General features: G+C 40.7%; 2 protein-coding genes across 2 annotated transcripts in view; both read right to left on the bottom strand.

Moving 5' to 3' along the window:
- Positions 1 to 2,892, bottom strand: part of stk36 (serine/threonine kinase 36 (fused homolog, Drosophila)) — a 19,307-nt gene extending 16,415 nt beyond the window's left edge. Inside the window, exons 1-6 of the mRNA XM_030792938.1 lie at positions 2,809 to 2,892; positions 2,518 to 2,658; positions 1,964 to 2,041; positions 1,391 to 1,521; positions 877 to 1,126; positions 566 to 659 (exon numbers count right to left, since the gene is read on the bottom strand). Coding sequence (XP_030648798.1) covers positions 566 to 659; positions 877 to 1,126; positions 1,391 to 1,521; positions 1,964 to 2,041; positions 2,518 to 2,658; positions 2,809 to 2,892 — 778 coding nt within the window. The remainder of the gene's footprint in view (positions 1 to 565; positions 660 to 876; positions 1,127 to 1,390; positions 1,522 to 1,963; positions 2,042 to 2,517; positions 2,659 to 2,808) is intronic.
- A 1,584-nt stretch (positions 2,893 to 4,476) lies between these two features.
- pou2af2 (POU class 2 homeobox associating factor 2) lies at positions 4,477 to 10,805 on the bottom strand. Its single transcript, XM_030792416.1, has 5 exons — positions 10,796 to 10,805; positions 7,282 to 7,382; positions 5,692 to 5,734; positions 5,238 to 5,542; positions 4,477 to 4,893 (listed from the first exon to the last, which is right to left on the bottom strand). Exons 1-5 carry the CDS (start codon positions 10,803 to 10,805, stop codon positions 4,477 to 4,479), a joined length of 876 nt encoding a protein of 291 aa, XP_030648276.1.
- Between the last annotated feature and the right edge of the window lie 1,058 nt (positions 10,806 to 11,863).

Here is an 11,863-nt window from a genome sequence, read left to right as displayed (position 1 = left end):
GCTTATTAAAAACAAGAGCACGAAGAGCGGGCTCTCTGATTTATGCTCACACGTGAATATAATTAGACTGCATCTCTACACTGGTGTCGCACAGTTTCTGCATTTCATGTTTGTGTGAAAGCAGTGATCCCTGTACACGTTACATGTGTCTGTTTACCGGTTTCGATTATGAACACCGTCAAAATAATTGAATTTATATCAGTAAAGGATTAGCTCCTGTGTACCGTGGCCGGATCACCGTTTCAGCCAATCAGAAGCAGGACAGCAACAGCAGACTCCACTCAAGAGTTCATTTTGGTCAGTCAAAATTACAGCGGCTGATAAAGTAGATCGAGTTTCCAGGAAATGCGTCATTTTACTAATATTTGGTGAGTGGCAAGTGTTCATTTCAGGCTTATGAGTTAATATATCACATCACAAATTATAGATGACAGTTTACAACAGATGATCCAACATAAGCCTCACAGGAATATGCTCCGGATAGTTTGCATCCTTCAGTTTGTGATTAGAATCAAAGTGACTTTTTAGAAGTATAAGGGAACAGAGCAACACACGTGAGTCTTACCCAGAACTCCGTCGGCGACAAACGGGTGTTGAAGGAGGTTGGGCCACGACAGTCTTTTCTGAGGGTCTTTGGTCAACAAACCTTTCAGAAAACTCTGACACAAAAGAAATATTCGTATCACACTTTGTGTAAGCAGTTTAAGCAAATGAAAAGAATATACCATTACATTTATTATATTCAAACATATGTTTTATCTCATGATGAGAAACTGAAAGATGAAGGTCTACTGCTTAAATTGTCGGGGGGGGGGGGTGTACTTTGGCAAAGGCCTAACTAAATGCAAACTGTTCACTCAGCATGGGCTCAATTACCGTGCAGTCTTGGCCCATATTCTCGGGCCACTTCACCGGGTCCTTCACAATAAGGTGAACCAGCTGGAAAATGGAGTTGGTGTAGAACGGTGGCGCCCCCGTGTGGAGCTCGTAGAGAATGCAGCCCAAAGACCAGAGATCAGCTGTGTGGTCATAGGGCTTCTCTTCCACCAGCTCGGGGGACATGTACAGAGGAGTGCCTTTAATGGAGGTCAGAACCATGGTGGATACACTCATGGCACGGGCAAACCTACCATAAAACAGGCAAAAAAAAAAAAAAAAAAAAAAAGCTATAAAAATGACCACTCTTCTTATGTTTTTGTCAGTAAAAACAGCATTGTGGTTTTGTAAAGACATTACTCATTGTTTCCTGATAAGAAATAAACTTTGAATAGAAAGGTCATGTTGGGTATTACCTGGACATTCAAATGAACGTCCAGTAAGACCTAAGGTGTGGCTGTAAGGTCTGTGTATGAGGACAATAAACAGTATATTACAGTGTTTATGTACTTACCCAAAGTCACAGAGTTTAACCACACCCCCCTTTCCCAGAAGGATGTTCTGTGGTTTCATGTCTCGGTGCAGGATCCGATGGGAGTGCAGATAGTACAGAGCTGAGACCAGCTGACAGGCTATCTCATGCACCTACACACACACACACACACGCACGCACGCACACACGCACACACGGCCACGCCCACACGTACATGAACGCACGCACACACACACACACACACACACACACACACATACGCACGCATGCACGCACGGCCACACCCACGCCCACACGCACACGTACATGCACGCACACACACACACACACACACACACACAACAGAAGGCACACACAACACAGCACAACACAATACACACACACAACCAGAGGAGAGCGCTTTTAGATTTAAAGCCATTTTCTAACCCCAGGCAAGGCTGAATCTGTTCTCACGACACAGGACTTGTTAAGATACTGAAAAACCTTGAAACACAATCACTTGTATAGAGTAAGGTTTTTGTATGCAGTTATCAAGAGACCTTGCCTAGTATAATGCAGTCTAGTATAATATCAGACCAGTACGTCCCAGTATACCTGGCACTCCGGTAAACTCCCATCATCCTCCAGGATCTGGAACAGCTCTCCCTCTGCATATTCAGTCACAACCACCACCTGACATGAGAGAGAGAGGGCAAACAGATGGAAAATAGTTTTGAAGGGGAAAATAGTTCACATCCACACTTCACATTACAAGGAAGTAACCACAAAGGCAAATAAATAAATAAATAAATAAATAAATAAAATAATAAGATAATAAATATGCTGTCAAATCAAGGTTTTGTCTATTCTGCATTTTCCTTGTTTAATTCATATTTAACATAGGCACCAAAATGTTACCCTGTAACTTGAAAATAACGTTCTGCCTCTGAAACAGGTTTTGATGATTTCTTTTTTTTTGCTGACATTGTCTGTTTCTGCTGCCAACAATCTCTGTGTGTCGTTTCGCCTCAGACTGTTGTTTGACAAAGATTTGAATGTGAAAATTTGCAGTCCTGGCAGTTGCTGTTCTTCTGGATCCTCTACCGAAAGAGACACACATTCCATCCGTACTCTGACCTCGCCGTTTTAAGACGCCGTGGACAGCTTACCTCTGTCTCCGTCTCAAAACTGTCCAGGAGAAGCACTATGTTGGGATGTCTAAGCCCTCGCATGATTTCTATCTCTCTTTTCAGACTTCGGAGCTCCTTTTCAGAGCGACCGGTTTTCGGGATGAACTTGAGTGCTACCACCTGGGGGGGGGAGAGAGGTGGGGGATCATGCTGTAAAGAATCTAACAACCGCATCAGCAAAATATAGATTGAATGATTAATGTACGTTTAACATAGGAGTAGTTTAAATGGTGTGATCTCTCTCTCTCTCTCTCTTTCACTCACACTTACCTGTCCACTGAACTTTTTTCGGCCTTTGTAAACTCGTCCGAAGGACCCCTCCCCGATCATCTCCAAAACATGATACAGATTCATAGTGTTTCTGACAAATAGTTCTTTAGACTGCCTGTAATATATATTTTTTATTTCATCGTTGTGTGTAAAATGCGTGTAATATTACACATCAATGCCTGCACGCTTCGTTAGTTCTGCGTCTGCCCGGGTTTCTATCTCGTCTGAATAAGATAAGATGCTTCCAAAGGCAATGCCACATTCTAAGCTAACGTAGGCTAACGTTATATTGCTAATTCGAATATTTTAATATGAGTGTAACTAGACCCTCTTTAAAAACATATCAGAGGTTGTCCAGATGAGGTGTACAATTATAACACCACGCAGCTGTGGAGCAAGGCAATCCTCTGAAAACTCCTATTTTAGGAAATCCACTTTGCTGGCTCTCAAACTTCAAAAAGTTCAACTTACACCAACCAGTGCAAGGAAGAACAACAAAGAGCGCCTAGCAACCTATTGGCGAACAATGACACGCCTTTTTAACGAGCTTAACAACAACTGTAAACGCAGACCGAATTTCGGTGACAGCTCCACTAACGTTTCGAAAATATAAAACAATCACAAATATATCTAAATATTTAGAGTAAATAATGCCTTTTAAACTTTAAAAAGGCCGTTAAAAATTGGTTTAGAACAGGCGAAGTATAAGATCTCTACCTTTTCCTCCCGCTACGGGGACCTTAACCTAACAACGAGTTGGCGTCATAGCAACAGGTCAAGTGCGGACAACAGCAGTTGCGGCGTAACATCCACGTTTTTGAATATAGTCTTGATTATTTTTTAAAGTTATGGTTTTATGAAATACTTATTCACACGTCATTACTGTTACTAATATTTCTTTTCTGCTGTAGTAATATCCAGACGTTGTTTAAAAAGCGGGGGAACTGGAAACAGCGTGGAAAACATGCAAAGATAATGGGGCGTTCAATTCAAATTAATCTTAGTTGGTAATTAATACAATCTGAATACAACATTCAAAAGTTCTACAATGAATTTTCCCAAATATCATCCTCAGTTTAGTTCTTTGTTTTAAAGCATAAAGTATTCTCAAACTCTTAGATTGCGCGGGGGAAAAAAAACATCGTAATTTCGTGACAAAACATGGATTCTTTTATTTTGTTAGCAGTGTTCCTAACACAAGCAACCAAAGCAAGAACTCATGACACTGTCTACAAATCATCAAACCAACCGTCTAACTCATCAAACGAGAACATTTATTGCAAGATACCTGTAGGCTATACGTTACTTGCCATACGTTATGTGTAGGTTGGATGCAAAGTAAGCCAGGTGAAGAGGACAGTAAGGATGATACCGTGGGTGGTTCTTGCACTAATATGACCTTTTGTCAAACCCTGAAGACTAATATATGCAAACAAATATTATAATAATTTGAAACAACATGCATTTTCTTTTACAGGTTACCAACTCAAAAAAGTTGTCAGTTACATTGTATGTACGCACACATAGCAGAAAGAGAGTAAGAGGGAGAGAGAGAGAGAAAAATGTTATTTATAATCTATGATAGTTCCTTCACTTCTGGAGGACAGTTTTAGAATCCAGCGGTTCCAGTGTCAATTCTCCATAGGTTGTTTTTCGGAACTGGGCATTTCAAAAGGCCCTTCGAGTTTCATATGATAACCAGGTGCCAGATCCGTCATCCTTGACCCAGGATGTGGTGTCACTGAGGACCACCGCACCCCCGCTGGCCTCCTCGGACGACACGGGCGACATTTTCACCGCCGTAAGATCCCCGGTGGCCGTCATGTACGGAGGACAGGAGTAACTGGAGATGGAGGAGTACGAAGCAGCGGGGTAGTGCACGTCCTCCAGTGACTGCAGAGTGTACGGCTGGGAACCAGACGGGAGGGTGCCACCGTTGCGACTTCCGGACATCCGGTATGGAGAGGAGCTCCCGGAGTCGGGCCCACCCAGGGAAGGGGAGCCCGTCACTGGGGGCGGACCCTCAGGACACAGGACCTCTGGCTGATTCCCCGGATCCTCTGACTGGTGATCCCACGAGTCTTTCTGGGAGTTAAAAGAACCGTAAGATCAAGAGAAAAATGGGGGGGGGGGTGGGGGGGGGGTGGGGGGGGGATGACGTATCAAGATGCTGATCATTTAAAAAGAAAAAAAAAAAACTAACCAACTACAATATGAGCACTAAATGAAGATGAGCAGTGAAAAGTTAAATCTCTTCAAAGAGATGATTATAATTGCCATTATATTTGAAATTTGTGATGTCTCCTTTTTTTTTTTTATAAAAATAGAACCATCCAAAAGGTACATGTGACAAGTGACAAGAGAAAAAATCCTCATATAATGTGCTGTGACGTTTTTTTTTTTTTTTATATTTTGGAAAATGACAGTACCAGGAGGAGATGTGGCGACGTGTCTCCAGACAGAGGGGGCAGCAGGGGGGGCAAAGTGGAAGCTGGGAAGAGAGACCCTCCCGTGGCCGTGTACGCTGACGCTCCGCGGTAGTCTCCGAAGGTGTCGGGGGAATAGTAACTGTCGATAAAGGAAGGATAGCTGGAAGGATGGTCATAAGAAAAGGTTTTACCCCCCAGAGCAGAGGAATAGGTGTCCGTGGGGTACTGTTTCATGGGGTGACAGAGTTCAGATTCGGAGAGGAAAGGTCTTCGCATACTGTAGTAACCAGGAAGCATATGAGAACCTGTAGAAGGAAGGAGGAACTCGGCTCAGCTCAATGCAACACTACATTAGCCTGCCCCTCCGCGTGGTAGTTCCGGCAGGTATATTTAATTGGACAGATGGTGATTTTATCAGATGAAAGGATAGACTGTTCTAAGGCTGGAGACTCACCAGGCACCTGGACAAATGCTGGTTGGGAGGAACTTGTACTAGTCTGAAAAAAAAACCCCAAAAACAAAAACAACAACAACAACAATCAAAACAGAGATATTATTTGTGGTCATCTTCAGATGATTGGGTATCGAAGCCATACAACATTTAACACTACATAACACTACATTTCTGAAAAGCGTAGGATGAGAATAAGATGTGTCTGAAGATGAGATTTTGTGGAAGAGGAGCTGAGTAATTCTTTTGTGCTGCAATTTGAGTAGTTTCTCTTGTTTTATTTCGGGAGTAAACACAGAGACAGGACGACATGGAGACTGGTCTTCTCTGCTTCTGTTGAAAGACACGCAAATTTTGTGGGAGACTATTTGAATGCGATTTGCCAGTGTCACAATAGATCCACCCCTCCCCCTTGCACCGTGTGTGTGTGTGTGTGTGTGTGTGTGTGTGTGTGTGTGTACATATGTGTTTGATGGCATGTGTTTCTCTTTCTATGAGATATAGAGTCATGAGACAAGTTGTTAAAGAAATGACCTTGGTAACATGGAATATAAGAAAACAACAACAACAAACAAACAAACAAAAACAAAAAAAACCCATGTTAGTTGTATATGAGAACATACAATGAGTTCTTCCTAATGGAAAATTAAAGTAGTTAGCGGAAGACCAATGGTTTGAATGATGTTGTACATGGTTGTAAAGGCCACATCACATATGCACAAGACTCTGATGGCTTCATGTATTTACACTGGCACTGGGAGAATTAGCACAAGAGTTTGCCTCTCTTTTTTAGTTGTGTCCACTAGTTGAAGTCGTGAAGAGTATGGAAAACAAATGGGAATTTCCTAGATTTTGGTAAGAAAAAAAAAAAGCCTCCACAAATAAACAAAACACATAAACAAAATATTGTTTTGAATATGTAATTTTCCATTTGTCGTCTTCCTCTCCCTTATTTTAAAATGATTTTCAAGATTTCTAATAGCCTGATTCTAGCTTTCCCCTTGGTGTGGTGATTTAAGACACAAGTACGATTGTGCCAGAATGCTTGTCTCTTCTTGTAAAGAAAAAAAAAGGAAAAAAAAGAAAAAGAGAGATGGTAAACTGTGAGTGTTCGGTGACAGCTGATGCCATGAAGTGTCTATTGTGTTTGTCTTTGGCAGATAAGGTCACAGTGGCGTAGGTTATAATCCAGCCTTTAACCGTCTTGTCAACAACAAAGCCACATGTGTACTGGCCATGTCAGGAAGACAGTCGTGGCAACAGCAGGTGTCTCTGATATGGATCTGGGAAAAATGCCTGGTAACCCGCCCACTGCTTGAATGTATCTGAGTGCTTTACATTCAGAAGGGGGCCGGCGGCGCACTCGCCGAAAAACGCCAACCATGAATGAGGTGCCAACCTCTGAAATTAAATAATTGTTAACGAGACTCTCTGTGACTGTGAAATGATATGGTACGAGTGTTTGACTGACATGCAGAGAGAAAGAAGGGAAGGGAAGGGAAGGGAAGGAAAGAAGGAAGAAAGAAAGAAAGAGAGAAAGAAAGAAAGAAAGAAAGAAAGAAAGAAAGAAAGAAAGAAAGAAAGAACACTTACGCTGAATCTTGGTGCATTTGTTTGCCTGGATCGTTTTTCTGCTAAAAGGTCTTTGACAGTGTGTTTTACTCTGACGCCCTGGTACACTCGTTTAGAGTACTCTGAAAAGAAGAAAGGAAGATTAAAATACACACTAACACACACACACGCACACATCGGTGTACCTTTGTATACTTGTATCTTCTGCAGAATCTACAAATAAATATTTATCTAAGCATCTACTATCACCTGTCACATCCAGATTCTGTAGTTAATGTCACTCTATGAAAGGATTATTCTCCTCAGGTTTGCTGTGCTGTCTGTGGACCTCACCACAGATCATGAGACACATTAACTGCTTCTGAGCTTTACAACTGAAATGTCTTTAAGGCTATTGTTTGATATGGGCTGAGATTAGATTAAGCCTTGAATATTATAATAGTATAAATATATGTATATGTATATGTATATGTATATGTATATGTGTATGTATATATATATATATACACACACACACACACACACACACACACACACACACACACACACACACACACACACACACACACACACACACACACATATATATATATATATATATATATATATATATGCACATACACACACACACACACACAGACATATACATATATATATATACACACACATACACACACACGCACATACATATATATGGTTTTGGGGGTGTTTGTAAAGAGGTTGGTGGCACAAATGATGAATGACGATTACATTAACAGTAACAAGTTAGTGACATTTTAGTCTTTTTACATTTTTTAAGGGTGTTTAATATTTCTGACTGATAAGATATATTGCCAATCACAGCAAGCTCTGGCAAGATTTTGACTGAACCAGTTTATAAATGCGCAATTTAAAAACAGGGCAAATGCCATTAATGCGGTTATGTGTGGCAAACATATCCATAAAGACACTGTTGTTGTGTAGTGATACTGTATCACTCATGTCCCCCACTGATCTTTCCACTCTGTGCCTTTTCATTTCTTTGCCCTCTCTGTTTTTCTTTCTTAATTCATCATTTCCAAAGAAAAAAAAAAACTCCCAAAAAAACCTTGACCACTGGCTGAAAAACAACCACAACTGACCCTTTAAATGAAGGATAAGCAGAGCAAACATGTAATAACTTTCAGTTATCTTTACAAAATAATTATCTGTTTGATCTGACCAATTAAGTCGGTGAGAGAGCTGAACTCAACTCCATACACTGATACAGCGGTTTGTCTACGTTTGCTTCCATTGGCTGAGCCATATCTGTACGCAGTGAATACAAACTCCTGTAAAGCAACGAGCAGAAATGACCAGTGCGCACTCGACCATCAACGCTGATCAAAAAAGCTGATTGGTTCAGGGAAAACAACTTCCTCCTATGATGTAGCAGTAGAACAAATAGAATTAGGTTGCTATGAAACAGTGAAAGGACTGAATATTTGAACAACTTGTTCACATGTAGACAATAGCTTTTCCATCAGTTACTTTACCTGGCCAGGGGTTTATGAGAGCTGATAAGAGCCTCAGATATTCTCAGGAACGCTATCTAAAAACGACTCTGCGGTTTCCTGTTTGGAGAAGGGGGTGCTTTTTTATGTCATGATTATAACCGAATGGCTTTATAGGCTGGCGTGAGGACGTAAGAGTAGTGTAAAAGTCCAAACTTTTTCACTCAAGTAGGATTTCTTTTTTTTTTTTTTTTAAATTTCCACAATCCCACTGTGACCACTGACCACGCCTTTCTCCAGTTTGGACCGGCCCAAAAAAAACAGTGCTTAGATGATTCTGTGGCAGTCCTGTATAGAGTCCAGTTAATGTCTCTTTGTACGTTTCTTGTTAATCACACTGGGTGAGATGTGAGGGGTAGAAAACACAGAAAGTTTAAAACATGTCCTTCTGAAGCAGCACTGATCCGGAAACATAAGCCGGCCAACACTCCACTAAGCATCAGACATGCATTTACTTATATTACCTTTCATGACTGTTTTCTGCTGTTTTACTATGTTCACTATTCTATTGTTCTTTATTACTGTTGTCGCTGCAATGTCAAGGAGCAAAAACCCCAAGAATTTTACTCTCTTATACTTGTATATTGAGATGTAACAATAAAGGAATCTTGAATCTTGAATTTAGGAGTTTCTCACAAGAAAACAAACTTAGGAATTGCCTTCTTATCTCAAGAAGCGTCCACTTCTTAAATTATAAAACCAGTTCTACCCACTGGTATCCGCTGGGAGACGATCGAGTAATCAAACGATGCACCAAGTAACATGAGTCATTTCCTTTGCCATTGCGCTGAAACCAGCGGTGAAGTTATGAGTATATTATGCTAAAGAGGAACAGTCACCGTATCTGCCTCAGAGGCATAGGTTCTCCTGAGTTCTGCGAGAAATCAAGCGGGGAAAACCAAACACTCGCAGAGAAGGAAATGAGTTTGGACAGCTTAGATCTCACTGCCGTCTGATGTAATGGAACGGAGTAGCTAAAAACCGTTGCTTATCGCAATTCTCCTGTATGTTCCCAGACAAAATGGAAATAGAGAACTAAGCAAGACATCACGTCGCTGCAGGTTGTCGTTATCAGTAAGTTTATTTATGAAGGAAGCGCTATATGATTTTAACAGCACACGGCTGGAAAGAGACAAATAGGGAGGCGACTTATCAGTTACGGAACAGCTTGGTTGAGTGAACATGCCCACAACTTACGATGATGGGTCGGAACAATGAGCGCACTGTTGAGTGCGGAAAGGTTTCCCATCTCCCCCGTATGTCAATGTCCCAGCGCCTCATCACGTAGGAGGCCAGTGTCCACGGAAGAATAGCCTACCGCATAAGAATATTGCTACTCCATGAAATTAATCACCATCCTGTAACGTTTTCCTGTGTCAAGGAGTTGCTAAGATGAATTCTTCATTCCAAGTTCAGTAAACCCCCTTCTTATTTAAAAGAAACGGCCGAATGAACTGCTCGAAGAACGAACAGCGCTCAGATAGGGAATTCGTTTTTTGAACTGTATCTAAGACACCTTTAAGTGATACTGTCATAATCAAGTTAAAAACAGCCTATATTACTAAATGATTTTAATTCTCTGGAGTCACTGACGGCGAGGAAATTTTCCTTCAATACATTTCTGACTTTGAACACCTGCTTATAAATAGATAATCCGAAAATGTTATGTTTTCATGATTAGTGTGTTAACGTTAGTTTGCAACTATATTATTATTTTCATACTGAACTATTTGTTGTCACCAAAAAAACAACTTGATCCCGCCCCAGTGGTCCTTGTCATTTTCTAGTGTGAAAAATGGGTTCAGAGACAATGTATACGCAGCATTTTGAACTGACTGACTAATTTTCAAAACAATATTTTATAATGAAACACATGCATTTGTAAAAAAAAAAAATTAAACATTAAGCAAACATTGGGATTCATAAACAATTGAGCATGGTTTACTCCTATATTGACTTAGAAACATAAATATGTATAATAAATAAATAAAAACTTTTCTCACCTGTCTCCATTTTGCATTTGAACAGCACACACCTGTTTTTTTTTTTTTCTTCAGGTCTTCAGTTTTTATTCCTCCTGCGATCACACAAAAATTTCGTCATATCACATGAGTGGATTTTTAAAACACTTACAAGAAGACCGATGAATTCTCACGTACACATACCTTTATACACCGTGTATGGCCTCGTTTTTGAGGCCATTATAATTTGGGTAATGCAAATTATTGGCTGGAGGACGTTTCTTCATAATTTGCATTCACATTCTAGATTGGCGCTGGTGACAGCACTCCACCAACTTAATGCCAATGGAAAATGACACTGGATCATGAAAAAGCTGTACATGAGAATTACTATGCTGTGGTATTTAATACGCTGTGGTATTTATTGTCAGTTTTGCTATTAACTTGGTTAATTACAGTGGTAAAACGCGTAAATGCATGTATTAAGACCACACCACGCAGATTTGTGAAGCTGCGGTGAGAAAATGTCGCTATGGCCGTGCTCATCTTTTTACAAAGGCTATCTGTTTTCGAGGACTGGGGGTTTCCCTACCCCCCAACGGCCCGGTGAAATTTACAGAATGGATATGACGCATTAATACTAGCCTATTAGCTTCCTGAGGTGCACGACTATTTGGACGTTGTATGTATCGGTTGTTATCTAACGTCACCAAAAGCACTACTAACACCTGATCACGTGTAGCAGCTACCGCGTGCGATTATGAGCCACATTTGAAACATTCATTCATTTATTCATTCATTCATTCATTCACTCATTTTAAAATAGAGGCGATTCTGGTCCTCGAGACTTAAAAAACAAACAAACAAAAAAAACTTAAAAAAACAAACGAACTTAAAAAAACTCTGCGCACGTATGAGCAGACACCACATATAAACACAAAGTTATGTAGGCTACACAACAAGAACCACATTCCTGAAATGTCTTTTCATGGGTGTTTCCCCCAATGTCTTTTAACAGTAAACGAAACCAAAAGTCAGAGGCGCCCAAAACCGAAAGGCTGGTGGCGAGTGTATGAGTTTTTTGTGTGCGGGTGAGTACTCCTTCATCTT

This window comes from Chanos chanos, chromosome 15 (assembly GCF_902362185.1).
Source record: "Chanos chanos chromosome 15, fChaCha1.1, whole genome shotgun sequence".
Taxonomy (NCBI): Eukaryota; Metazoa; Chordata; class Actinopteri; order Gonorynchiformes; family Chanidae; genus Chanos; species Chanos chanos.
Note: the sequence above shows the minus strand (reverse complement) of the source record. Positions and strands in the feature narration are given on the sequence as shown.

Bases quoted from the DNA above. Each gene is read 5' to 3' on its own strand.
- pou2af2 (XM_030792416.1), bottom strand. The intron at 5,735-7,281 runs GTAAGTGTTCTT...TTTTTTTTTCAG, and splicing joins CAAATGCACCAAGATTCAGC to ACTAGTACAAGTTCCTCCCA. The intron at 5,543-5,691 runs GTGAGTCTCCAG...TTCCTTCTACAG, and splicing joins AGCATTTGTCCAGGTGCCTG to GTTCTCATATGCTTCCTGGT.